This window comes from Falco naumanni, chromosome 8, assembly GCF_017639655.2.
Source record: "Falco naumanni isolate bFalNau1 chromosome 8, bFalNau1.pat, whole genome shotgun sequence".
Classification (NCBI taxonomy): domain Eukaryota; kingdom Metazoa; phylum Chordata; class Aves; order Falconiformes; family Falconidae; genus Falco; species Falco naumanni.
The window spans coordinates 881,099-908,385 of record NC_054061.1 but is presented as its reverse complement, the minus strand read 5'-3'; the positions used below and the strand labels follow the sequence as shown (position 1 = coordinate 908,385).

At 46.2% G+C, this 27,287-nt stretch overlaps 1 protein-coding gene and 1 long non-coding RNA gene across 13 annotated transcripts in view; both read left to right on the top strand.

Annotated features, from left to right (window-relative positions):
* Positions 1 to 7,760, top strand: part of PRELID2 (PRELI domain containing 2) — a 79,443-nt gene extending 71,683 nt beyond the window's left edge. For all 12 annotated transcript variants that reach the window (XM_040602894.1, XM_040602892.1, XM_040602893.1 and 9 more), the window contains 2 exons: positions 1,983 to 2,044; positions 7,512 to 7,760. In XM_040602894.1, coding sequence (XP_040458828.1) covers positions 1,983 to 2,044; positions 7,512 to 7,701 — 252 coding nt within the window. In that variant the 3' untranslated portion in view covers positions 7,702 to 7,760. The remainder of the gene's footprint in view (positions 1 to 1,982; positions 2,045 to 7,511) is intronic.
* Positions 7,761 to 8,268: 508 nt separating this feature from the next.
* Positions 8,269 to 27,287, top strand: part of LOC121092245 — an 85,733-nt gene continuing 66,714 nt past the window's right edge. The window contains exon 1 of the long non-coding RNA XR_005829231.1: positions 8,269 to 8,341. This is a non-coding gene — a long non-coding RNA (uncharacterized LOC121092245). The remainder of the gene's footprint in view (positions 8,342 to 27,287) is intronic.

Below are 27,287 nucleotides of genomic sequence, written 5' to 3'. Positions count from 1 at the left end.
GCCAAACTGCCAGTGAGAGGGCACAGGCATGAACAAAGGCATCCTCCAGCTGCTGAAAACCATCAACTGCTACCTGTACAAGGAGTGTCATATTTTGGTGACTTGCCCAATGGATTATTTTATATTGATTTGTCAGCAGATAAAAAACCACAGCAAACCATAGTGAAATTCAGGGAATCTGCCCTTTTTGAGTGATTCTCTGGCCACGCTGGAGTGAACAGTATTGACTTGCAAGAGGGTGTTTGTTTTGTTTTTATTGACTTCTAGGTGGAAGTTTATGATGAGGACCGAAGTTGCTCTCCGGAGAACCCAGGTCTGACAGCAAGCCCTCCTCACCTAGGCAGTTGTGCTGGCTGCCAGGCAGGCTCACTCAGCACAAGGCAAGCCTAAACTGACCCAGATTTCTCCCAAAAGACTGACGATTTTGGTGACCTGTGATCACCAACGGGACAAGATGATTCTGTGCTCCAGGGAATCTGCTTCTGTTTCTTTCCCTGCTCTCTCCCTAGTTGTTCTCAAATTAATTTAAGCAGTGAGAGGAGAGCGGTATCAAGACTCTGGAGTTGTGTTGGCAGCAGAAGGAAAAGGTTTTTTTCTCTGTAAATATGTGGATGTCCATGTGTGCTCTCTCCCTGCTCCTAGCTGTGCCTTCAGGAGGGTGAAAGGTTTAAGCTGATCACATTAGTGCAACCTGCATAGATACAAACCCTTTCCACGCTGAGTGTTGAGCAATAAGGAAGAAAATATTTTGGAATGTAGCTGGATCTCTAGGTAATATGGGCATGGCTCTTAGGGAAATAACATGAGAAAAACAGTTCTTCACTTTCATCTTCTGCATGTAACTGAGGAACATTTACTGTGTGTCTGTTTTCCCCTGATTTTGGCAAGGTCTCTGGCAGGATGAGGCTGAGGATGATGGGGAGGTGCCTCTCCTGTTAGGAAAACTGAGGGATCATCTTGTTACCGTTGAAGCATAGCTAATTAGTAGGACTGAGGCACTGCAGGAAAAGCTATTCAAGCCTGAGTGTTTGGAAGTGCGAAATGTTTCTAGCAAGATACTTTTTAAAACAGTGTATTCAGTGAAAACCTGCTTGAGAACGCTGGAGAACCACTCGGTGTAAAAGCTTGTGCCTCAAAGTCCTCTTTAAAGGCTGGGAAAGCACTCAAACCAGCTCTGCCATCTTTCAAAAGCTCTTCAGAAAGGCCATCAAAGTTTATAGCTCTGATATTTCATAGGTCGTCTTGTCCTTTGCTCTTTAGTGTGTCCCTGGCTCCTGGCATCTGAGACAGTCCCAGGTAATGTTTTGCTGCAAAGATGGTGTTTCAGTTCCTATACAGAGATTTAAAATACTTTATATCTTTTCTTTTACTTTATGCCTTTCAAAGGATACTTTTTAATAGTGTCTTAGTTTTTCCAATGTGGCAATGTGGCTTGGTTTTGTTTTGCTCACTTTTGTTGTTGTTGTTGTTGTTGTTGTTCTTTTTTGCTAACTAACCCTGAAATATGGAAGAAGGATGCTTTGGGGTGAAAGACCATAAAGTGTCTTGTTGCAGACTTCAAACAAACTCTGCCATGCGTAAATCCATATCAAATTCACATAAAATTGTGTTGGCTAGCGTGCTTTTGATGTTATTGAATTACTGCACAAAAAACACCCAACACAGATTATCTATTAAGATTTTCAGTTCAGTCAGGCAATTCTTTAAACAAACAAAAATGTTTCATCTTCAGTGAGCCCTAGCTAATAGCCGTTATTTCTTCCTTCTGATATAAAATAGATCGATTGGTGCCTGTCTCGTCAATAACATTCAGATCACCTTTAGGTTTCTGATAAAGCGGTTGTCCTCGGGTATTCCCAGATGTTGCTGGGGAGGGTGGTTTGGGTTTTACCAGGTTCACCACCTGTCATGGAGCCAAGGACACACAGATTCAGCAGATGGGGCTGTAAAAGTCACTAAATTTATTTTTTACCTTCCAGCAGACAGGCATGGAGGTGCTTCTGGAGAGGATCTTTTCACAGGGCAAAATGAGGGCACTGCGCAGGTATTTGCATTCTGACCTCTTTTGCTTATAATTTTATTGAAGAGAAATAAGAGTGGGTTTGGCTTGGGCTTTTTTCTGTGTTTTGAAAGGTGAATTGAGACAATGTAGTATTGTGATAATTTTTCTGGGGACCATGGGGTTCCTGCTCCACTGGCTACTCCTGGTCCTACTGCCTTTGCTGCTGGAAACAGAAGAGTCCAGTGAAAGCACACATGGGACTGGGAATCCCTTGCTTTTGTGAGCCTTTATGCCCATATTTAATATATAATGTCCAGCACTGGGCATGGTCTCCTGCATTGAGTATTGCCCTAACTTGGTGCACACCAGCACAAAGCTGTGCTGAACCCTGGGTGTCTCTGACCATTGGGGACCTTCAGCAGTATCTCCGCGGCTCTGGGACCTGCACCTGCAGAAAATCAATGCTCCATACTGCGAATCACAGATGAAGCTGGTAGGAATTTCGGTTCCCATGTCCTCAGTCTGGTCAGCCAGCGCGCTGGCTTGTCCCATATGAAAACACAAGTTGTGTGTGACTGTGCTGGCTGGGCGCCTCTGAAACGTGGGTCTGCAGCTCCAGGGACAGGGTGGCAAAAAGCCACCCATGCCACAGACTTCAGCTGGGCTGTGCAGGTGGTGTCCCCTCAGGGCTGGTCCCCTGGTGCCGGCAGCCTCCAGGGTGCCGCGTTTTCCACTCGACTGCGCTGCTCTTGCTCTATTACATGGTCCCTTGCCCCTGAGCTTGAGTTATTGCCTACATGCATGGGTAGAGCCTCTGGAAAAAAACAAAAAAACAACTAAGCATGTAATTAAGAGAGTCAGTATATTTTATGGGGATAGTGACTAAAGGAAACAGCTTTCCACTTTGGTAACTGTGAGCGCCTGTCAGAAGAGATTTGTGGCAAAGGGAGGTCAGCTGGGAGGAGAGCTGCTGCTGAAGAAATGCTGGCTTCCTTCTCAAGAGGGTATAATTGTGTTTATCAGAATTATGACTTCTTACAGATGCCATGCATATAGGTAGATTTGGTTCTTTCAGGGCACGTACTGCCCGTGCTGCAATCTGAGACAAAAAAAAACCCCAACACCAAACTCCACTGACCTTTCTGAAGAGAGGCAGAGTGTCAGCAGGTCATGCAGAGCCAGAAGTTTGGGTACCAGCTCTTACACTTTATGTGAGAACAAATCTCCACCACTTGGAAGTGTGGGCAGGGAAGCTGGGGACTGATGGAAAGAGGGGGTTAGCGCGGATTGGGAGGCTGAGGCATGGCAGCCTGGTCCACCCAGGTATCCGTCAGCAGGAGAAGGGGTAAGTGGGAAAGTCAAAGCATCTTTGGTGGGGTGTCAGCTAAGTTCCTGGTTGAGAGTAAACAGTGATATGTGGAGAAAGTCCAGCACCATTCAGTACTCGACTCCTTGTATAAAGGACTCCATCATGAGCCTTGCTTCAGTGCCAGCGTTTCTGTTTCTGCTGGTATTTTTCTCTGAAATGCCCCAAAGTGCACTTAGTAAGGCAGATTGTGATGTTGTTTTCATAGGGGAGTGTCGCACCAAAGGATGGCCGGAGAGCACAGAGCCTGCTATCTGCTTTCAGTAGCTATTGGGTTTAACATATTCTGGAACAGCTCCTGGGTCTTCAGTTGGATTTTCAGTGCCTTGCAGTATTTTTCTCTCCCTCCATGTACATTAACAAGTGCTTTATAGTCATAAGGCCTTTGTCTTTAAACAAAACCCGAACAAATTAGCTAATTCAACAATGAAAGAGGTGGAGATACTTTTAAAGTTTTCTTGTGAAAGCTGTGTGAAAGCAGCAGTGATTAGTTTAAACCAAAAGGGTGTTTGCTTTTGAGCTGATTAGCGGACATCTGTATGCGATGGCAATGGTAGATACACAGATAAATAAAGACAGAGCAAAATAAGGTTTTACTGAAATATTTGGGTTGTTATGCTCTGCAAACACTTAAAGAAGTGGCATATTAACGTCTCTGACTTGTTTTCCAGTAAGTCATTAGTCGCTTAAGTGAAGTTGCTCATGCCAGTTTTCCCTTTCATTATTCATGTTTACTAATGGAAATTGTCTTGACAAATTGGTCAAACTGAGCAACTTATGATTTTATGCCATAGACTAAAAAAAGTTGGTTTGGAACTCCCAGTGAGCTGAAGTAATGCTTAAAATCATTAACACTTCATTGATTTTATAATTAAAAAATCCCTAGAATAAATAGACCGTCCTTTTAAATGTAGCATAGTTGTTTATCTCGACACTTGGTATTAATATTCATACTTATTCCCTGAAAATATGCATGAGCTTCTGAAGATACTTTTTATTGCCAAGCCTTAGGACTCACTCCCTTCCCCAGTGCTTTAACTGGTGGCAGTTAACAGTCACCGTCTTCAAGGGGCACTTCTTGTTCAGGGTGCGTCGCCCGCCCAGGAGCCAGGGCAGTGCAGTTAATTTTGGGGGCAGACAGGGGTACCCTCGGGCTGCCAATAGATGAACCCACCCCAGAGAGCTGAGCCGGTGCTGCCTGAAGGAGATAACAAGACTCCTGAGGCGGCGGAGGCTGAGCCGCCATCATGATCCGCGGCCACGGATGAAGCACTGGCTGGGGACCGGGTGGTTTGGTGGCGCGGTGATGTTGGGAAGGGGGATGGTGTAAACCCATGTGCTCAAGTGGCTGTGCCTGAGGGGGGGGGGTAGGACCCTACTGGGCAAACCGCACGGGAGGGGGATGCGACCGGCACAGAGCTCATGTGTGGTGATGGGCAGCGGGGGTATGGGGAAAATGAAGGATTCTGCCCTAAAATGGCCCAAATCAACCACTGGTGACTACTGGGTGGCAAAAGAAAATCTACCTGGGGATCCAAGTGTCTTGGGAGCATGGATGTATGAGTGTTCCACAGGGAATAATTGCACTGGAAAACCGACTGCCTGAGCTCAGGCAAAATTAATGCTGCCTGAGGCGACAGTAACAAGTATTAATTAACGGATCTCTATCCTCTCTAAGCATGCTTATGTGGCCAAAGGCTTATGATAAAGTGAAATAGAAGTAATTTTCATGGAGACTAATTCAGTACATTAACCAATAACTAATAGCCCATAACTAGTTTCGTGGAGACTAATATTTCAGTTCTTTTCCCCAAAGCATGGCTGCTAGAGAGTTTCAAGGGAAAAATAAGAACTTTTCAACATAGACACTTTTTTTTCTTTTTAGCCTAAACTCATTGTGGTGATAAAAACCATGTTACTTAAAGCAAAACAAGTAAAATCTTTAAATATAACCACTACTGTGCACTTGTGGAAATACCCAGGCGGACTGTTAATGGCAGCTGTGCCCTGTGCAGCATGTGAGGATGTCCCACTCCTGCGGGGGTCCCCTGGGAGGACAGGAAGGAGAGCGATGAAGGTGGCTCATGCCAGGGGCTGAGGCTGGAGACAGGAGCTGCCAGCTCAGCCTTGGCAAGCAGCAGCTGCGGGTGCTCTTGTCCTGTCGAGCCCTGAATGACAAGTAATTTATTTTCCCATACTCTGGAGCAAACGTTCTGCACTTGTTAGCCTTGCCCTGTGCCCCCTCCACAGCTCAGACCCAGGAGCACATTAAAAGTACTTGGTGAAGCACAAACAGTGGGAGGACAGAATGCATTTTACTCATCAACTTCGTATTTCTTGGGATAATGAGAGCCTTCTGTTGCCTCAATATCAGTCTATTTTCTCTTGTAATTAGTTTTCATATGCCTATAAAATATATTCTAGTGGCAAACTCTTAGAGCAGCAGTGAAGCCCCACTTGTAGAAGGTTATAACAAACCATCAAGGAGGCATTTGAACAGACCATTAGCTTTTAGGAGTCCAGGGCTTGTTGGCCAATATTACAGATGAGAAACCTGCCTGCACCTGCTGTTACAAGATGACACGTAACTCCAGCCTATCTGATAGGAAAGTGCTATTTTTAGCATCCTTAGCTATCACAAATGAAAGTGGAAGTGTCTGATTTAAAAACGGAACGGGTGAATATTTTTTAAAATGTATCCACAGTTATTTGTTCCAATTGAAAACATAAATTTGTTTTACTGGCATATGATCTTTCCTGTTGGTTTTTTTTCCACGTGGATTATGTTTTCTTTCAAACGCTTTGAAGCACAGCTGGCATGCTTTTGTAACATTGCTGTTTTACTCCTTTTACTTGTAAAAGCCCCATTCCTCCAGTCCTGGAATAGAAATACTCTGAGGTGATATTGTGAGTGGCCATGTGCCACAAATAATTCACTGTTGTGATAAATTGGCTGTGCACAACTCACCTGAGAAGAAATCTCATGGAATATTCACTAAAAAGAATTAGCCACATGCACCCATAGCAATCAAATTCTATTACTGAGTAATTAAAAAAGGAAGAAGGGTTAAAATTATTTGAATAGATGGTTCACTGTGTAATTTGCTTAAGATCTAACTGCCTCAGTAATCATTTGTAATATGATGTACAAAATTCATAGGATAATACGTTAGAAATAAAAAGATGGCTGGATAGCAATTAAAATATCCATTTTGCTGCTTCTGTTGTGCTTTATGGCGGCGGGTCAGCACCACGGGGGGAGGGAGGTGGCAAGGCTGGGGCTGGGCATGGGCTCCGTCCCACGCAGGGCTCCCCGAGTTACATGCAGTATATAGCTTACGCTTTGCTTAATCCCTGCGGAATACCGAAACAAGCCTGTCGTCTATCCTGTCTTGGTGTGATATGCATGCGTGTTCCCTGTAGTATATTACTAAGTGCTGACAAAGTGTTACTAAGGGTAGTGATTTGTGTGTTTTACTGATGAGGTGAGCAAAGCGGGACTGCAGGCAGGGCTGGAAGTAACACAGGGCATGTTCCTCGCACCCCACAGGGCAATCCCTGGTGTTGAGGGTGACATCAAAAATGCAGATGTATTTCTTGCAGATCAGCACCACAAAGAGTAGTCCGTTAGACCAGACGAAGTGCAAGAACAGGGGCTCTTTTTTCTGCAGTGTTACTGTTTTGTCTCGTGCAGTTCACAGGAGCACAGGCGTGTTGGGCCAGGAGGGTGCGAGGGAGAGTGTCGGTGCCACCCGCAGCTCGCGGAGCAGGAGGCTTCCAGCCGGAGACCACTGGGGTTGCGGGATCACTCCCCAAAACAATTTGGAGCCTGTAGCTGATGGGTGGTTACGTGTGAGACGACTGCAGTGCAATGTGCCTGGAAAGCAATTAGCCAGCAGATGAGGAAGGGAGGAAACATCAGTTTGGTCTATAATTTCTTCTATATTTTTAATAAATAATTTTATGGATGCCATAAGGGGTACTAATTTGCTAGTCTAGGATGTAGAATTCGATTTGAAAATGTTTTGGCTATGATAAAGGATTTGATTTCTATAATTCCTATCACCTGCAGAGAAGTTACATGGGCTGGATTGCGGACCTGGCCAATGTTGACTTTAATTAATGTTCTATTGATTTCAGTAGGATGCCTGCCATGACTTTGAGAAATAGAGTGCTTCTGGATGTTTGGAAAAGCTGGCCTACATTCTTTCTACGGGATAAAACAGGATGGCTAGGTATTTGTCCTGTGTGCCAAATCTGGGAATGGGGATACTCAGGGAAGGTGGGATTGTATGCTTCGGTGTGTCAAAGGGTTAGAGGGACTGGAACCTAGAAAGCTGTTTGAACATTAATGCCCTGCTCCAAAATTCTGAAATAAAAGGGCTGGTTTTTCATCTGTGTTTCGTTTTCTGCCTGTTGCTGCGTGCCGGTGCCCCTCGGGCAGTATGAGCTCACGGGCTGCGGCTGGCTGATGGCAGCGGTTCCGCCAAGGAGACGAAAGGAAGAGTCAGGGTATGGGCATGTTCTCTGTTAAACAAATAATATTGCTTGGAAAACCGAGCAAATGGTTTGGGATGTTTTGTTCAGAGGCCTTGATTGTGACTGGGTCCCCTCTCCACCAGGCAGGTGTTGCCACAAATCTGCCAACATGTGGGATATTGTTCTAGCAAACAACCCAATTGATATCTTCTGTAACATGATGAATGTCCGTAGCTTTGATTTCTCATGGGTATGCAGATCAGGTTACGTATTTCTCTAGTATTTTGAATAATGGGGAGGGGTAAAACTTGTAAAATATGTTATTCAATGAAAACCGTGACTTTTATGGGAAAAACCTTCTGCAAATATTCACTCTATTTTGAAATTATTTTTTTTCATCTTTTTCTTTTACATCTGAGATCTACAGAAACTTGAAACTTGTCAGTGGTGTGGTTCTCTGAAGATGAACATTGGCTGAAAGCCTGATTTAAAGGGTATGTGTGCATATTCATAGAAACAGAACTTTGCATCCAGACACGTGGGCAGCTACGGCGGGGGCTGTCCTTCCTGCAGCTACCCAGCTGAAACTGGACCTTGCTACTTATTTTATCAATTACAAATAAGCAAGGTGATGTGGAATTTGCTATCCACAGTATGGGGGAAAACAAACTATTTAGAGAGGCTTCTTTTCAGTTAAAAATCATCAAGGAGATAACGAACAACCTGTCATGTATCTGCAGAGAGAAAGAGAGGGATTAGTTATCCTACTGCAGAGAAGTACTTAAAATACCCATAAAGCATTTTTCTTTCATTTCCTCTAATGATTTGAGAGATTTCTCCATCTAGATTTGTTGACAAAGATCTAATGCAGGTTCACAACTTTCCTGAGGCTGTTGGCTCTGGCTCTGCAAAGTATGTGGGAAGATTTCCAAGATAAGAATGTCAAAATTAAGCACAGAATTAAGCTATCATTTCTGATACCTTATAACTGGGTTCATTGGGATTTAGTCTTTTTGATCAAGTCAGGAAGCTCAAGATCCCACAAGACTCAATATGATCTTACTAACTGAATACTGGTGAGTGTCCTATTTCTACACATCTTGCATAATCCCATGATTTGACTTTGCTTCTGTCTTTCTACAGTTTTTGTTGATTTTTTTAGAGAAAGTACTTTGCTAAGCTTGGTTTAACTAGAACAGTTACTAAATAAATTTTTTTCTGGGTAGAAATGTGTCCCAGTTGAAAATTCAAGAAGACTTAATCCAGATTTTCTCCTCTTTCCTGACTTATACCTTTCAAAAGGAGGAAATTCTTTCCTGGGACGAGGCTGGATAATCAAATCAGGGATTCCCTAGCTTGGAGAAGTCTGTGGTAGGAAGCTGATGAGTTTAAGGTAGATGGCTGCTTAAAGCTAGGTGATGTGACCAAGTTAGGATGCTAATTGTGTGGGCTCTCCTGTTGAGGTTCTGTAATTTAGGCTGATCTAGATTACCTGAATTAGGCATCTGCTCCCTCTCTGCTGACCCTGTAGAGACCCTAATGATAGCAACCTCCTGCTTTAAGTAATTAAGAGTAAAATCCTGACCCTAATGATTCTGAGTTTTGCCATTTGTATTATTTAAAGCAAGGAGCTGCAGAAGTGCAGGGTTGGTAGAGAATACATTAAGGAGACTGAAGGATGATTGTGGTGGGTTTTTTTACCTACTGAAGCTCACCGTGCTGAGGGCTGTATTAACTTTTCCACAAAGTCCTGCTGGGGGGGGGGGCTGGGGAGGGGCTGGGGGCCGGGCTCTGCCGGCACTGCTGGAGACCAGCAATGAAGCTTCTGTGGACATTGCTGTGAGACTTGTGGGCTCGCACACTCGATTTTGAACAGTGTCCCAAGAAACATTGCTTTTATTGCTTCACTCTAAGCCTGAGCTCTTTTATAAGTTCTTCTGTAGTTTTACCTCATAAACAAAAATTGGTCTAAGCTCGGTGTCACCGCGGCTGTGGGTTGTGTTGGGCCCAGAGCGGTCTGCCCGCGCGTGCAGCTGGTCGTAGCTGAGCAAACTCCAATCCAGGAGCTGCTTAGGGACACCGTACTACATCCAGGCTCGTACTCTGACTCGCAGTAGACTTTTATTTTGTATGAAATGACATGAATCGCAGTGTCAGCTGATTAGCTTGGTGTGATTTCTGGACTAGTGTGAGCACAAACAGCTGCAGTTTGGCTCTCTAGAATTGCTGCTCCAGCTGCCCCTCAAGACTTGAACTCCCCCTTACGTGGGTGATTAAGGAAGGCACTGGGGGGTGTGTGTGTGTGTGCAGCATATGGAAGTCAAAATTGAGCAAGCAACACCCGTGATCAATCCAAAGGCAGAAGAAGCCCCTGTGGAGGGTAGGCAGTTCGTCCCCATCCCAGGTTTCCTAGGAGATGAAAGGCGTTTCGGAGATGGCTAACATCTTGGTTCATATTGCTTAGCTAAAATAACTTTCCCTGCCAGTCCCCAGCTGCTCCAGGCTTGTCCTTAGCTCCGTGTTAACAAAGCAAGTGTTCGACCAGAGCAGCAGACAGACCCTCCACCACCCCTCCTGCAGGTGCTTTGCTTCCTTACAACCGGGTCTGAACTGAAATATGATGATCAGGCAGCTCACATCATGCTCCATTGATTACTGGTGACTGGAAAAGTGAATCTATTTCAACAGTGCCATGATCAGCATTTAACTTTGAATCTTAAAAAAAAAAAAGAAAAGAAGAAAAAAAAAAGAATGAGAGAGGACAGGATAAGGAATGGGAAATTTCTCCCTAGATTAAGCCACTAAATGTCAATATTATGTAAGAACTTTATCTGGAATAAATCAAAATGAAAATGATACAAAATTTCTCAAATGCCATCTGCTTTAAATTCAGTCAGGGCAGCTCAGGTACTCAGGATGTGTTGTTTGTTATTACATAGAGCCAGGCAGCAGTCTGGAGAGGATGGGCTGGAATATGATCTGTCCCACTTAGCCACTGGGCACCCTGTGCAAGTCAGCGCAATGCTGTGTGGTGCTGGAACATTCATGTCACAGCCTTAAGTGCAGGGTATGGTTACGAATTATCTATTTAGCCTTAAAATTTTAGAAATTGTCACTCCAATGTAGCTTCACTGTAGTGTTTTTAGTGCCAAAAGTGGGACAAGATGCTGTATGCAAATTTTGCTGACTCTTCCCTTAGTAACGGGCCTGTTTCTGCCCCGGCATGTTTGTGTGCAAGGCATTTACATTTTTGTTTTCTTGAAACTGCAGAATACAAATAAATGAAAAAATAACACCGCATCTGAACACTGCTTTGAGCGTGACTTGCAAGACCGACAACCTCTTGCTGCCAGTTCTCTATTTCAGATTATTGTGTGTTCCTTGGGATGGAAATAGGCATTTGTTTCAGGAGCTGCGTGTTACTCTGTTGGCTGATATCCTGTGATTTAAGGATTTCCTGTAGCTCTGTTATTAGCTTTTAAGAGTCTTAATTTAGCAGTTTACTTGCAGTGCAAATCCTCAATGTGCCAGAATGTATCCTTAAATATGCATATAAGCAGAGGAAAATAGTGGTTTTACATGCCTTTTAAGTCTGTAAGTGATGAGTTAGGGAATAAGGCAGAGGCTGTGGCTGAAGAGGGGCTGGGGTACCCTGTGGGGTACCCTGTGGGGCTTGGGCATCACTCCCACTGGTGAATCCTCCTCCAGGCTGCGGCTGCTCTGGGCTCCACATTGCTGTTGCTGGGGGAGTGTGATGGGCCAGCGCGGCTGGCTCTGTGGCAGTAGATGTGTCAGAGCATTACCCGATAGGTGGAAATTGACATTTAACCTTGATTGATCATCAAAAAATTTCCCAGAATTTTCCCATCTGAAGAACTCTTTTTATTTTGCTTTATTGATTTGTTTGATTTTGTGCTGAGCTCAGCTCTACATTTCAGATTTGGTGCAACAGGTATTCTATATATCTATACAAATATAACAGGTAATATATAATGTTCCCAGATACAGGACTAGCATTGTATCCCCTACATTAGATTCTCCTTGGTTTTTATTCATATTGTGTTGGGGTTTTTTTGTCTTTTAAGATGATAAGACAATCTTTTATTTCCTAACAGTAGTTATGTTTGACGGTAGTTATATTTTGACTGATACAATTAGTTGCCAGGAACCCCTTGGTAGTTGCTTGAGTCTGAACTATGTATGTAGGTCTGCTCGCAAGACACTGCTTTTAAAAAGGTAATTACAACACAGTGGTTGTGCACTCCAGAAAGACAATGGATACTTTTTTAAAAGCAAGCGCACCGGCGAATGCGTATTGCCAACAGCAATGTGCCTTTCTTACACTCATCAGGGGCAGCCAGAGAGATCACCCACCATGGTGGAGTGAGTAAACAGTGTTACATCAGGCTGCAGCTTGCACTAATATGTACTAAAATCTTCCTTTTACTGTCACTGTTGTAGCTGTTTGTGGTGGTAGAGTGGACCCTCAACTCCGATGGGCACTGCTAGCCTCCATGGCTGTGATGTCCTCCTTCTCCTCCTTCTCTTCCCTCTCCTACTCTGTGGCCCTGAAGGACACAGGTTCGCACTAATACAGGGGTAATGTACAATTGGCAGTGTGGTGACTGGTGATTTACATACTTACAGCCCTTGCAAAATAAGTATTGTCATTCATCATAAAGCATTGCCTAAATTTGTGGCAGAAATGCTCCTCGCCGCAGGGAATTTGCTTTATGGCTTGAGAAGAGTGGCATGTATTTCAGTGCCTATAGTAATGGCTGTCTCTTTCCTGTGCTTAAAGATCATTATGCAGTGCTCTTTCATTCAGCATAACTTTTATGCCTAGCAAATTAAATTCCTGGGCAAAATAATTACATGTAAATGCTGCTGGGCTATTATTCACAAGGGGGCAATTTTGTAGCCATTTGTTGGCATTTGAAATGTTGAATTTATCACACTGTAACGTATGCAACATACAGTTCAGAAATAAAACATGAAAAGCTCTAATCAAGTCTGCAGATGTAAATTTTGAAGATAGCTGGACATCAGAGAGGAGAAATAAATTATCTAAGTTAAGCTAAATGAGTACTTTATTTCAAATGTGTTTTCTGCTCCCCAAATATTGCTGGGTTCCTGGAGGCATGTGATGCTGCCAGAGTCTTGCGCTCCACCCTGGGCAAGTGTTTTTCTGAATGTATTTTGCAGCTGGGAACCTGCCTGTGCATCCAGCTAAACAGATGTGGTGTCCCCTTCACCTGCCTGAGCTGGACGGGCAGCAGGATGCTCGTTATCTCTTGCTTAATGTCTAACTTGTTAGTGCTATTGATGGTCTAATGGATGAGCTTGTGCACAATTTTGCATTCACCACCTAGCATAAGGAACACGATTTGGAATAGTGCTATGTTAAGAGCTGTAGTAGCGCAGTTTGGAGAACCTAGGTCAAACCTCTCTCACAGTTTGAAGTTTCATGGGTACGTACTCAGTTTTCTGGGTATCTGGATCAGTATTTTGAACCTCCGCTACAGAAAATACAGTCAGTATCTTTCACTCAGGTGAAAACAGTTTAGCCTCTGCTGTTCTTGTCATTGTGCACATGTCCAGAAAAGGCTAATTGCTGCATCTCACTTGATGCTATCTCCCCACAAACTCTACATTAATGTGGACACCCGTGCGCTTCTGTTTTCTCTCAGGGTGCTCCTGGAAAAACAATCAATATCAAATTCCGTCGTTTCCTCGTACGACACATGACTAATGAGTTGTAATTGCTCCCCAACCCTACAGGAAACTAACTTCATGAGGAGTTAAGGATTATCTAGCTGTATGTCCCTGGGAGGTTATTATTCTGGGAAATTAATTAGTTTAGACCTATTAGAAATATAGAGGAAGAGCTGAAGATTGGCAGGGCAGAGACAAAGCAATATGCTTTTAAAAAAATTGTAACAACTCTGAGTGAAAGAGGTAATTTCATGTTAACAAAATCATTCTTTCTCCTTTGGGGCTTTATTGTTCTGAAAATAAAATTCTATGTTGAAGTTTTCTAAGGCAAACAGCTTTATTCTCCTCTCCTCCTGAGCAAGGTTTGTGCACCTGGAGAGGCAGGCAACCTGCTCTGCTGGCTCCTTCGGGGACACGCACCGTCCTCTCCCATCTGCAGCAGGGCGCATTGGCAGTGGGGGGACGCAAGGCAGATCCCTCTGGCACCCCCAGCCGCTCCCATCTCTGACCACTTTCAGCTCTTAAAACTTGCAGAGTGAGATGAATCTTTTGTATTTAGTGTTTCTTAATGAATTTCCCCTCTGCTGCGTTTGTCCAGTTTCCTTTACTTGTTATCAATATAAAACGTGACTCTGTTTTTGGATGGCTGTATTGGAATAAAACAATTTGTTGCGGTGTTAGATAATGAGCTCAGTATCTAAATAAGTATGGTTTCTTGTCCAGACACGAGTAGTGTTACTCGTCCGGGGTGTGCTTAGCTAGCAAGTCTTGTTGATAGAGAAATTTTACAAAAAATTGTCAAATTTACCTCAGCCATGAAGGCTGCAGCATCAGTTGGGCCATCAGCATGTTTTGCTGTGTGTGGTCCTGCAGTATTTTGTGGGGGGAGGCTGCTCTCGTTGTCTGGGGGTGACCGCAGCCTGCCAGCGGCGGCTCCAACTGCAGCCATCGCTGGGGTAGGAGACCCTGCCCCTGTGGCAGCTGCCCCCCCATCCTCCACCTGTACAGCAGAATGTATCGCCTGCTCTTGGATGGAGAGCAATCCCTCAGCAAAACGCTTTCCTGTAGGTGCTGACCGGGACGTGCGTTGCTGACAGGGGCTGCACCGACCCCGATTGAGCTCATCGGCGGGCGAAGGCGCAGGGCTTCGCTGAGTGCGGCCAGCTGAGCTGGTGGCAGCAGCCTGGGCACCGCTGCTCGGCCACTCCCGGGCGAAGTGGTGGGTGCTGGGGGTGGGCGCAGACAGCAGCAGAGCCCAGCAAGGCAGCAGCTGGGCTGGTGGGACGTGTGTGTCCCCCGCTGCCCTGGGGTGCCAGCTCAGGTCCACCCAACACGTGCATCAGCCGAGAGTGATGTCTTCTTGGTGCCGTGGGATGGTGGCTGTGAGTCCTGTGCATGTGTGTCCCCCACACCGCAGAAATCCTGCCCTGGCACCACCGCAGGCCTTCCTGGAGCTGTGGTATGGCCGCGGTGGCAGGGGCGGTGGTGTGGTCACCGCAGCGGGGGGCTGCAAGGTCACTCTCTGGAATGCCTGTTGCAGGGGCTTTGCGGATTCTGTCCCTGTGTTAGCTGAGTGTCAGCTCAAAGGAAATGGAAGAAATCTAAACTTTGTTCTGAAAAGGCAGAGGTGTTTCAGGGGACAGGAGCCGAGTGACGGGGCCGCCATGAGCTGCTCAGCTAGCCCTCCCGCAGTTGCTTCTGCTGCTCCTTACTAAAAGATGTGTTAGTACCAGGTGGAGAGTGGTGTGGCAAAGAAGCGCTGTTCCACTCGCTGTGAGGTTTATCCAGCTTTGTGGGGCTGTACCACTGCTCGCTTGCGTTCAGGGCTGAGGATGATCTGGGGGCTGGCATGGTCAGTGTGCAGTGGGCACCTGCTCCCCAAAAAAGCAGCACCTTTCTTTGGAAAGCAGATGGCTGATATTTACTATTTTCGCATTCAATTTTCTGTCTTTCTGTGTGTGGGGTGGTTGAGCATGTGGGAGCAGTCTGTCTGGGATACACGGGATATGTCGTGTTTGATAAGATGAAATTCAATAGTGTTTGCTATGAAGCATCCCATCAGAAAGCATGCTACATTTTAGTTGGTATAAATCCCAGCGCAGCAGTATCTATTAGAAATGAAACTTTTCCTGTGTGCAGTTGGGGAGGAAGATAACCACCGCAGGGCTCAGCAAGCCCTGGAAGCAAACAGTTCATCTCCGGCGTTGTTATCGCTGGCGCTTCTCAGTCTGTTGCTCACGCTAAGGTGCCTCCCATCCGAGACGGCAACGGATGAAGAACGTGACTTTCGAGGGTCACGGAACATGCAATTTGGAGTAGTTTTAGATGCACAGAGGAATGTTTTTCCTTGCTGATGGAGTGTGGTGCCTTTGCTCATCCATGAGGTGTGTTGGGAAAATAGTGAAAAATATTATTCATAATTATCTTTAAAGCATATGTATCTGTGACATAGCGTATGTTCCCAAAGAAAAATGCTCAACAAAATATTAAAAAATGCTGCTGCTGCTGAATTTCCCATCAACATCAATCAGTGAAAAATCTGCTTTCTGATGGAAGGTGGTGGTCATGAATTTCTACTTTCCGTGGGGGGTTCCCCCACCCTGAGGAAAAACCCACCCCCTGAAATAGGGCATAGCCCCATCAAAATATTTCCACCTGTGGCATGGAAGCTTTCATTTTGGCTGAGATTAAGGCCAGCATTGTCACATCAGCTGTCTGGGCTGAGCGGTAAGCTGGCCACTCCATCCTGCCCCGTGTTGAGCCAGCCCCAGGGTCTGCCCCACAGACCCCCCTGAAGCTGGGCAGGTGCGAAAGGGCCATTCCCACCCAGCTCCCCAGGACCCTCAGCTTGCCCTGCACACTGAAAATTATTTACCTTCAAGGAGGGTGGGGGGAAGAGGAGGATGGAAGCGGGACGCTTTCTTGGCATCCCACTGAGAGAGGTTGGTCCATGAAACCAGCGTGGTTTTGTGCTTCATGGAAGGCAACATCCATTTTCATCCTCTTTCAGCTATGAGGGGGAGAACTTGTGCAAATGCGAACTGCAGATGGACAGGGTGCTCAGGTCCTGTGCTCCGAGCACTAATCGTGCCAAGAAGATAAGAAGTTTTGGGGATGTTTATGTTTCTGGTACGAGATTCTACAATTCTGTGATTTATGCACTACTCTCAGGAGGGTATTATCGCAGCGAGGGGGAAGATAGGCCCTGAAATGGATTTTCATGCTCAGAGCTTCCAAACACAAGCACTGTGCAGCTTTCTGTTTGTTTTGCAAATCCTTATCATCCCACAGTTATTGCTTGTGAAGTGGAGCAAAAAATGAAACCCACTGAGGACTGGATGGCAGGACTCTGGTTTCTCTCCTGGCTTAGCCGTCCTGTTGTGCTGGAAGGACACATGGGTGCATCTAACAAAGCCTCCAGAACAGGTATCTACATGTAGTAATTAGTTTGCAAGTCTAGCCTTCTAAAAGCTAAGCATACTGCATTTCTGCTCTGAGCTGTTTACAAATAGCTTGTTTCTTGGGTTCTTCAAAATTATTTCATGTCTCAATATTTTATTTACTTGGCAACAGAATTATGGTTTGCTTCGACTTATTTGAGACAGAAGATTAAAAAGCCGACATTCTGTAACTTCTTAAATGCCATAACAAAGCTCACCTGTTAAAATTCACATAGGGGGTGGGAAGGAGAGGGGAGGGTTTGTGTGTGAGTGGATTTAATTTGCTATTGAACACACCTTATCTAATTGCTGTCAAAAAGCACCAGTTGCTGTAGGCTGGTTTTCAAGTTTAAGCAGAAAAGGTGGCTCCTAATGTATATTGACAAACCGGGCAGCGGGTTGTGGGGTGCTGTAAATGGGCTGATACCTGGGGCTGGTGCTGCAGTGGCTCTGGCGGTGCCTGGCCGGGCTTTGCATCCCCTGTTGTGGTATGGCTTGTTTTCGCCTCTGATCCCACCGCTACTCTCGGACACCTAAGTCAGAGAGGTGTGACTTCTTCCCCTTTCCTCATCGTTGGCACGTGGGCAGGGAGTAGGATACACCAGAGAAGAGCATTTGCAGAGCGGGGATGAGGTTTGCTGGTAGAGAGCTCCAGTCTTGATACAGAACACTGCAATTATAAAGGTAATATGAAAGTGGAAACAGGAAAACAGACATTCGAAGTGACATTTGATCTGGAAGTTGGTTTTGGTGTTTTTGTTTTGTTTGGTTATTTTCCTCAGAATGTATGTTTTCTTCAGTCTGTTTCTTAGATGTCTTGGGTAACTTTTTTTTTGCACGTAATTGAATCAAAACAGTACAATTTTGCAAGCAGTTTAAGTTCCATCGTAGTGTCATTCTTGCCTGAAATGTGCTTGAATGTCCTCTTCCTAGCAGTTTGCTGCATCCTGCCCCGTTATGCAGGCTTTTGCCTGCGCGGCATGGCTGTGCCCTTCCTTCACCCTGCTTGCACCCTCCTCCATGGCCACGGGGAAACACAGCACTAACAATATAGGTTAAACTGTTCAAATACTGTGTGTCAGACTTTCAAAATTAGGACTTTCCTAATTTTATGTATTGTGTTTATATATTTTATATATATATATAATTTTATATATAATGCCTAATTATATATATTTATATATGTACACTTCATGGATGTTTTGAAAAGAATGCGTTTAGCAGGGGGGAGAAGAGGGCTGTCTGCTCCTTTGGCTAACAAGGCTGCATCCTTCATTAGGAAAAGAAAGATGCTGAGGTTCAGGTGCAATCCAAAGCGCTGGCACTTAGGACTGCAAAGAGACCACTAAATGTTACCAGAAAAGCTCTCCCAGCTCTGGTGATTGAGAGTTGCAGGCTGGTTAGGTGTGTATTTCGGGAGGCAGTGGCCAGTGCTGGGGGAAAGGAGGTGCAGAGGAGCCTTTTGGCTGTGACCTGCAGCATGGGGCTGGAGCGCGGGTCCTGATGCTCATCGCTGGTGCTGAGCACCTGGGTGGCTCTGCCTCCTGCAGTGCTGGGAGCCTGCCTGCTGGGTGCTGCTGCTGCACATAAAACACCCACACACCTGCTATGTATGTAGTAATAACGAATGATTAAGATTAGGTGGAAATGCAGGACAATTTCTTGTAAGTAAACTTCGGGCCATATTTCTCAATAGAATGATTCTTTTGCAGGACAAGAGGGGTATCTGATTCCGTCAATAAACGCTACATTTGTCTAACAAAGACAAAAAATATATTGTGTTTATAAAGTGACTTAAAGCATCTATGGAGTACATACAAATTGGCTTGAAAGTAGGTCAGCGTGGCTTTTCACATAGTGCAATTCTGATGCATTTGGAAGTGAATTCAATTACAGAACTGTAAAAGCTTACAGGGAGAGCTACGTGCTACGCAAGTTCTTCAGCACGATCTCTCTTGCTTTAATCTCTCCAAGCTGGTGAGTCTGGGGAGAGCTTAATTAAAGTCGTTGAAAGTAATTCTGGAAAATGTGAGCCCATGGAGCACCTGGATCTGCTCCTCATATTCTGGCCTGCTAACCTGCCTTCTTCTCGCCATATGCTTTTTCCTCTGTTTCCCTTGCCTGACCCTCAGAGAGTATGACAGGATCAAAAAATTAATTAACTCTTGGATACCCCTCTGTGTGCAGATTAAGCTGGGCTCTCTGAGTGTCTGTGGGCTGCCCATAGGTGCCTGCCAGGAAGGCACTGGGCTGGGGAGCTGCGAGGCGCCGGCTGGGGGACTGCGTGACCCTCCTTGCAGGGAGACCTGGTTGGGGGGGCTGGTGTAGTAGAGGTGGGCAGCCACGTCGACTCTGGCTGTCCCACGGCTGGTTCCCTGAGGACATGGGCTAGCAGCCCTCCGACCACAGTGGTCAGTGCGCCTGCAGAGCTGCTCCATGAAGGCTCTGCCCACAAAACCAGTGTCCTGAAACAGCTGGCAAGCAGCAGGCTGCAGCCAGTCCCATTCCTTGCGAAAGTCCTTTTGTAGTGCCAAGACAATTATTGTTCACTAATTGATTACTGCAGTTATGGGCAGCAAGACTGAATGAAGAACATCCACAGCCCTGCATGCTCTGGCTCTACATGTGGCTGCCCGACGCCCCAGCATCGCTTGCTGGTTTTGGCGACAGTGCTAAGCCCTGTAGCGGTGCTGCCGAAGGCAGGCGTGGGGGGTATGGCTGAGCCTTCCCCGGGAGAGCTCTGTGCATCCCCAGCCTTCTGGGTGTCTCGCTTACCTGAGTGTTTCCAAAGCTGGATGCAGGGGGGGGTGGGGGTGTGTGCTCGTGCTCTCGGTGAGGGGAGCGTCCCACTCAAAGGCTGCAGCCACCGGCGCTCACTCGGGCGAGCGAGCTGCCTGGCTGGGCTTCCCCAGGGCACGGGGCCGGAGCGGAGGCTGCTGGCTTGGCCGTGGCATGCCGCCGCAGCGCCGGTTTGCTCCCCGCGGTGCTCGCTGTGTCTGGGTGGCTGTTGGCGGCGATGCGCTGAGCTGGGGGGTGAATGCAGGAGCGGCTGCTCCGTGGGGGAGTGCCGATACTGGGGGCAGGGAGCGGGAACAGCGGCACGGTGGCAAGCGGGAGCTCACGTTCAGAAGGTTTTTATTTCTCACAGAAACGGAAAAGATTAGAGGTGCATGGTGATAAAAGACTGAGAAGTGAGGCTTCTGCAGCAGCGCTGTTTGCACAAAGTGCCTCAGACCCTTTCCTCTCCCCCTGCCCCTTCTCCCCTTTCCTCTGCCAACACCACCCAGTAAATTATCCTGTTCTTTCCTATTGCTGGTTATTGAGTGTTTGGGTAAGATGGAGTCAAATTATTTGCGTGTTCAAAGAGAGAAGATAAAACTAGACTGTGGCATATTTTATGGCTTTTATAAAATTTTGATGTGTGTTGTTGGAATGGATGGAAAGCCACCACCACCAGAGCTGGAGGGCAGAGCTCGTCTCCGAGAACCTTGCTGCTGAATTAATGCAGGCAAATAGTAGAAAGCAAGAATGTGCAGTTAAAGTTGGAAAAATAAATGTTTTATTTTTATATTTTGACTGCCAAGTAAGAGTGGCACCTGATTAATTTTTTTTTTTAATTTTGCTGAAGACTTAAGGTTATATGTTTAGCATTTATAACTCGGATTTGGACAGTTTCCCATTAGGAACTGGGAGGACAGAGTATCAGGAAAATGGGAAGAGCAGGAAAGTGGAGCAAAACAAGCATAACTCAAACAGCATGGGGTTTTAAGTGTGCATGTGGATTTTTAAGCTTGAAGTTTTAAATGTGTTTTTCAAAGTACAAGATTTTTCTATGGGACTGACAGCTGCTTAGTCTTGTTGTCAGCTGTCAGAACTAATTATTTTATCTGTCTGTCTGCTCCAGAGGTTTCTCTGTGTGCCAGGTTAGAACAGCTGTTCCTACATGGGAACACATTTGCATTTTCTGCACAGTTACTTATGACCTAGGATTTAAGTGAAGAAAGCCAGGCATCGATAAAACAAACACATATATCAATTTCCTTTGTATTAAACACCCTAAATAAACTCTGGGCAGGGATTAAGATTTCTTCTTGCTAACCTCTGTACCAGAAGCAGTCTTCTCCTGTTGCTGCTGACCCAGCCTGTATTTGTGGGGCTTGTCCTGCTGACACCCTTTAGTTGGTGGAAACCTGCTGCTGACCACCAGCTCGGGTTCTTTGCTGTGGGTGACAGTGACTTATTTACCAACAGGTTAGATGACATAAAGGTCAGTGGCATCCTGCAGGGTCAGTCCTGCAACTCGCTGCAATCCATCTGTGCTTTGGTTTGCTCCAAAGGTGATGTACCAAATGTTTATCCATGGCTGCACATTAAAAGCTTCTGAATGAGTGAGTGTGATTTCTTTTACAGATTCAGCATTAATCTGTCAGTATTATTTACATATCTGTGTGATGTGACATGGCTTGGAGTCTAGCATGACTCCTTTCATTAAAAGCCTACAATTACCTCAAGACAACCTTCTATCCCCTGCGCCCCCCCCCCCCCCCCCCCCCCCCCCCATTTTATTCATGACTTTGACATTTCTGGTTGACATGCTTCAAGCTTCACTTGGGTTTTGGGGAAGCAAATTTTGTGTGCCTCTGTATAATGATTGCATCATATTAGTATTCAACATACATGCACTGGATTGCGGCTGGATGGTTAAGGTAATGTCACGTAAGAACTGTTTGACATGTTGCCAACCTTGCAGCATTTTGTGCTTCAGACTTGATGTCCTGTCTTTAAAGGCTTCACTTTGGGAACACTTTTTTCAAGGTTGTGGTCTATGATATTTATTTGTGTTTTGACAGGCAGGTGCCAGCCAGATTCTTGGGTCTCAGGGAGCTCATGGGGTTCCAAGTTCCCTGCACCCATAAACTTCTGATGCCTGAGCCGGTCCCTAATCACCCTCTCATGGTACCTCTTTCTTCAGCACATCACAGAGCAAATTCTTTGCACCTAATAAGATATCTATGTTCAATATTCAGTATATCTGAATATCAACATACTTAACACACTGTAGGCACCATGAAGAATAGAATCATATTATTTTTCAGTTTTACTGCAAGTCATTTGGAACATCATACTTAGAAATAAACAGGCATTAATATAACTAATGTGAGCATATTGTCATTATCCGTGCACTTACTCATACACAACTCCTACACATTCAGTTGCTTGGTTGTACATACAAATTGATTGTACGATTATGTGTGCATACCAATTTGTGACAGCTACAACGTGCTCATTTCAGGAAAGAAGAACTGGAAATTAAATGCTTGAGAAAGTGTGGAAATGCCGGAAAACCAGAAAGAGCTAAAAATGCTTTGCAATCTGAAAACAGTCAAGGGGCCCATGCGTGCTTTCACTTACATGGGCACATCCACAAGCCACCTAAGCAGCTCTAAATATCTCTTCATTGTGTTTTCAGTTCTAAACTAGTAATCTCACCATTTCCATAATCTAAATTCTCCTTTGCTCTAGCAGGAGTGTGACTGCTACCATGTGAGGTTAGTACGAGTAGCTGAGGATCTGCCACATTGCATTATGCATATTTTTTTCTTGTTTTAATGAGTAAATTTCAGAGAAGGCTATTATTAATTAAACTACAATATGGCATAGTCGGCTAGCAGTGAGGAGATGCTAACCTGATCTGAAGGATCCATCTGCAGAACTTTCTCTTTCGGAACCACAGCCTAGTCGTCACCATTTACACCATTTACTGGAGGGAATCATTGACAGCGTTTCAGCGCATTACTATGCCAAAAGGGTGCCTTTGGAAGACAGAAATTAATTGGAAGTGTGGAGTTTCATTGTGGTGTGCCTGCCACAGGTAGGTAGCATGGGAACAAGAAGCAGTGCAACATATTAGAGCCTTGGGTTTGAATAGATGAAAAAAATTCCAAGCATATGCTAAACTATTCCCCACGTAAATAACAGGGTTTTTTTGCTCAACACATCGCTAATAATCCTGGCAGCTTCTCTCTTTGTAATTAACATCTTAATTTAGTTGCTTTCTAAAGGTGTAATGTGTATTCCAGCTCAGAGGAACCAGCCTCTCTTGGTTTCTGTGTGGGAGGCAGGGGTGTGCTTTGGAGGTGGGAGGATGCTTCAGGGGACCCATCCTGCCAGTGGGCCAGTCCCCTGCAGCACTCGCGCTGGGGTGGACGTGACACACACAAGCAGGTAACATCTGCAACCTGCCACATGCAGCGTGTGTGCTTTCACATGTGGTCAGCAATAGAGGGGCAGAGTAAATTACATTTGTTAACATATGAAAACTGAAGCTCTGTTTAGAAAATCTGTATATAAATAGAGAGTATACCTTTTATAGGTGGGTATTACTGCTTGGGTGTATATTAGTTACTGATTGATGTAGCTTATAAAATGGCCCCATCTCATCACCTTAGCACCACTAATACAAATGGCAGTATTTGGGCTGTCATGGTGAGGTGGGTGAGTAACCAGATACTGTTGCACCTTTGACAGTGAGCAATCCCTCCTGGAGAGAGGCATTTGTATGTACAGACTGCCTACACATGGCCAGCTCTGTGATATATATGTTTGAGTGTATATATAGAGAGACATATGAATGCAAACACATTTTGTAAAAGCATTTGTAAGTATATCCTGATTATCCTTATGAACTGAAATACATGGATTCAGAATTGTTCCTGGGTAATGCATTTCCAATCTCATTTTTAGAAAGCAACATGTTCCAAGGTGTCTGTTGCTCGTCCCTGGAAGCTTTGCCAGCAGACAGGCGAAACCCCAGATTTGCACGCTGGCATGACTGGCTGGGTCCGTGGTCAGTAACTAGGTCAGGGAGATAGAAGAAGCCGTGGGAGGAGAATAACTTTTGTATTCTAGGGATAATTCAGATCCTCTGCCATGAGGCACTACGGGACTATGAGCACAAAGGCTCCTCCATCTTCAGGAGGTGCCGGCAGCAGGCACCGGCTGCAGTGCCCAGGGCTTGGCCGACACGCACCAAAGCCGGCTGCTCTCAGAGGAGCAGCTCCCACCCAGGAACACCCGCCGCGCCACATCTGCCCATCACACACCAGCACTCCGGTTCTGCCCTTGGTGCCACAGTCTCCAACAAGGTGGGTCAAGGCTGCACCCTTTGGGAAGCAACCGCCGCCAGGGGAGCTGCTCGTGCTCCCATGGGATGCACCACTTGTCTGCTGCCTCAGGCTTCCAGTGGCAGGCGACTGGGAGGAGCTGTGGGACAGAGATGTTCTATAGCCTAAACACAAGTGTTCTCTGCTACCCAGTGGAGAATAGGGTAACTGAGTACTTGCGGCAAGCTGCTTGCTTAATTGCTTAACTATTTGTATGCTAAATGACCTCTGGATCATCCATGAAGGGTGCGTGAGTGAAATTGTGCAAGATCAAAATTGTGCGTGACCATCCTCAAAGCCTGGGGACGTGCCTGGCCATCAGAGCCAGCCGGGAGGGCTGGGGCCAGGCTGCTGAGACCCACCTGTCTCAAGTGGTGCATCCCATGGGAGCACGAGCGGATGGTGATGCTCTTGGAGCTCCCCTGGCGGCGGTTGCTTCCCAAAGGGTGCAGCCTTGACCCACCTTGTTGGAGACTGTGGCACCAAGGGCAGAACCGGAGTGCTGGTGTGTGATGGGCAGATGCGGCGCAGCGGGTGTTCCTGGGTGGGAGCTGCTCCTCTGAGAGCAGCCGGCTTTGGTGCGTGTCGGCCAAGCCCTGGGCACTGCAGCCGGTGCCTGCTGCCGGCACCTCCTGAAGATGGAGGAGCCTTTGTGCTCATAGTCCCGTAGTGCCTCATGGCAGAGGATCTGAATTATCCCTAGAATACAAAAGTTATTCTCCTCCCACGGCTTCTTCTATCTCCCTGACCTAGTTACTGACTCAGAGTACATGCAGAAAGCCACGGGAGTGAAAAGCAGCTATCTATTTGAATAAGAAAAGTTGATTACTATTTTAAGCCCCTTATCGTGTAGAAGCATTTTAAGCTCAAACAGCCTACTCATCTACAACAGTGAGACAACTGTAAAGGCTTCTCCTTCCCTGTCTTACCGTCTGACAGTACTGGAGTTTCAGGCAATTAAAATCCCTTCACATGTCTCTAGTGTACCTGTGGTAGTCGGTGTATTCTTGGGTGAACATGATTCAGGCTTGAAACAGCAAATTATCTTGTTTGGAGGAGGTTTTATAGCTTGTTATACCTCACTGGTGCAAGGTGGATATTTTAGATTTTAATTAAATGACACCTGCGTTACTGTATTGCTTTGGGACAGAGGCAAGGAAAAGCCCCTGTACCGGTAGCTGATGCAGGCAAAATACTTGTTTTGCCTGCCCTTTAGAAGAAAGCTGCAGCCTTTTCCCCTTAGCAGATTAAGAATATACTGGAGATGCGAGTCCTTAGCTTCCAAGGTTTGGGGTGTGCATCCCTTGAACGCTCGGGGAGGGGGCGGGGGATGAGGGGGCGTGCTGCTGTGGCGCGTGGGAACCCTGGTGCTGCCAGGGAGGATGTGGGGGCTCTGCCGCCTGCTCCCTGAGGAGTGCAGGGAATGAGCTGAGATGAGGGCTGGGGTCTGTTAGGACCAAAGGACTGAACTTTTACAGGTCTTGGCTAGGCAGACCTCCTAAACCTGCCCCAGTTCTAGCACTTCTCTGAAAAGTGTGCAAATTGAGGCTGGGCTTTGATTAAAGGTGAGTAGAAAGTTTTTCCTCCCCTGGGACTTCATCACGTATGTAGAATGTGAGCAATGCTTCAATTCTTGACTAAAAAGAGATATATTTTATACTTAAGTACTCCCAGACAGCAGTGCTTTTACTGAGTTACATATGCACTCAGGTTTGAGTAAAAATTCATTCCTTGATGTATGCCTGAGCTTTGTGGTCACCTGTGCCATACAAACCAATGCCGCCAGTTCCGGGGACCTCTGAGAGCATCTTTGATGCTGTGCAGCTCAGGCCCATTGCTACTTTTATGTCAGCCTTGCCTTTGAGTGGCATATCAGATCTAGGAGGGAGGAAAGTGCACTTTAAATTACACACACACACACATCCTGGCATACGTAAGAAAAGCTCCTTGGGCAATGGCCATATGGCCACGAACTGAACGTGCAGTCACTTGGCTCGGGCTGGTCTCCCCTGAGCGGCAGGTGAGAGCATTCGCACCCGCAAACTTCAGCTGAGCTCAGCATCCTGAGATGCATCCCCTCCGTGGCACCTGGGCAGGCAGCTGCCAGACACCCGGCAGCAGAGCGGCAGCACTGTGAATCCTGAGCGAGCTGCTCATTCCTCTGGAGAGGTGATGTCACCACGAGGATGATGGAACTGGTGGCAGCCAGGTGACCCCGAGATGCTATCTCAAAAAGACGAGCCACAGTTTCTGATTGATAATGCGGGAAACCCAAATGACAGGCATGATGCAATTTAAAAAAGAGAACTTGTACAAGAACAATGGGGGGGGGGGGGGGGGGGGGAAGCCCCTCAGTCCCATAATACTGTGCTGCTTCAGTTGCCTTCATTTTTTCACAGAGAAGCAAAGTAATTTTCAATTGTTCTTACTTTCCCCAGGGCGCTGCCCGGAATATTCATGACTGAATAATCATATTCTCCCCTGCAACCTCTGTTTGTGTTTTGTTCTATCCAGCTACTGCACATCTGTTTCAGATTGAGCGATTGCTTGCATGTGAAGCAGAAAGCAGCACAGTGACTTCACTCTGTCCAGCTCGAGCGAGAGATGGCAAGAGCTGGACCCTGGAAATACGAGAAGATAGACTACTGTTTTTTGGCATAGTGTCACTGATAGGCATGGCTCAAGAGCTAGAACACAATTTACAAAACATGCCGAGGTATGAAATGCTTTTCCTCATTTTGCAGTGCTCCCTACCCCTTCAATCTGGCTGAAATCTCTCCAAACCTCCTCCCATCAAATGATGGAGGGAGCAGCCCCCTTAGCCCCGTCAGTGCCCCCCACAGTGGGCTCTCGCTTGGGAGGGGGACACAGCAGCAATTTGTGTGGCAGAGCTGAACGTGAGGCTCGCTGGACAGCTGGAGTTAGAATCCCCCGGTATCTGCCCCAGGGACAGCTCATCCTGTGTACGGAGCCACACAGCTGGAATCTCAAATCCCACGTCTAACACACACAAGCCTGGCATAACGTGCTGCTGGTATATGGTTGTGTTTCCATGGGAAAGGGAGAAGTGACTTAAGTGGGTCTGAAACCCTCTTCATGTGGGAGAAGCACACCTTCTTCCC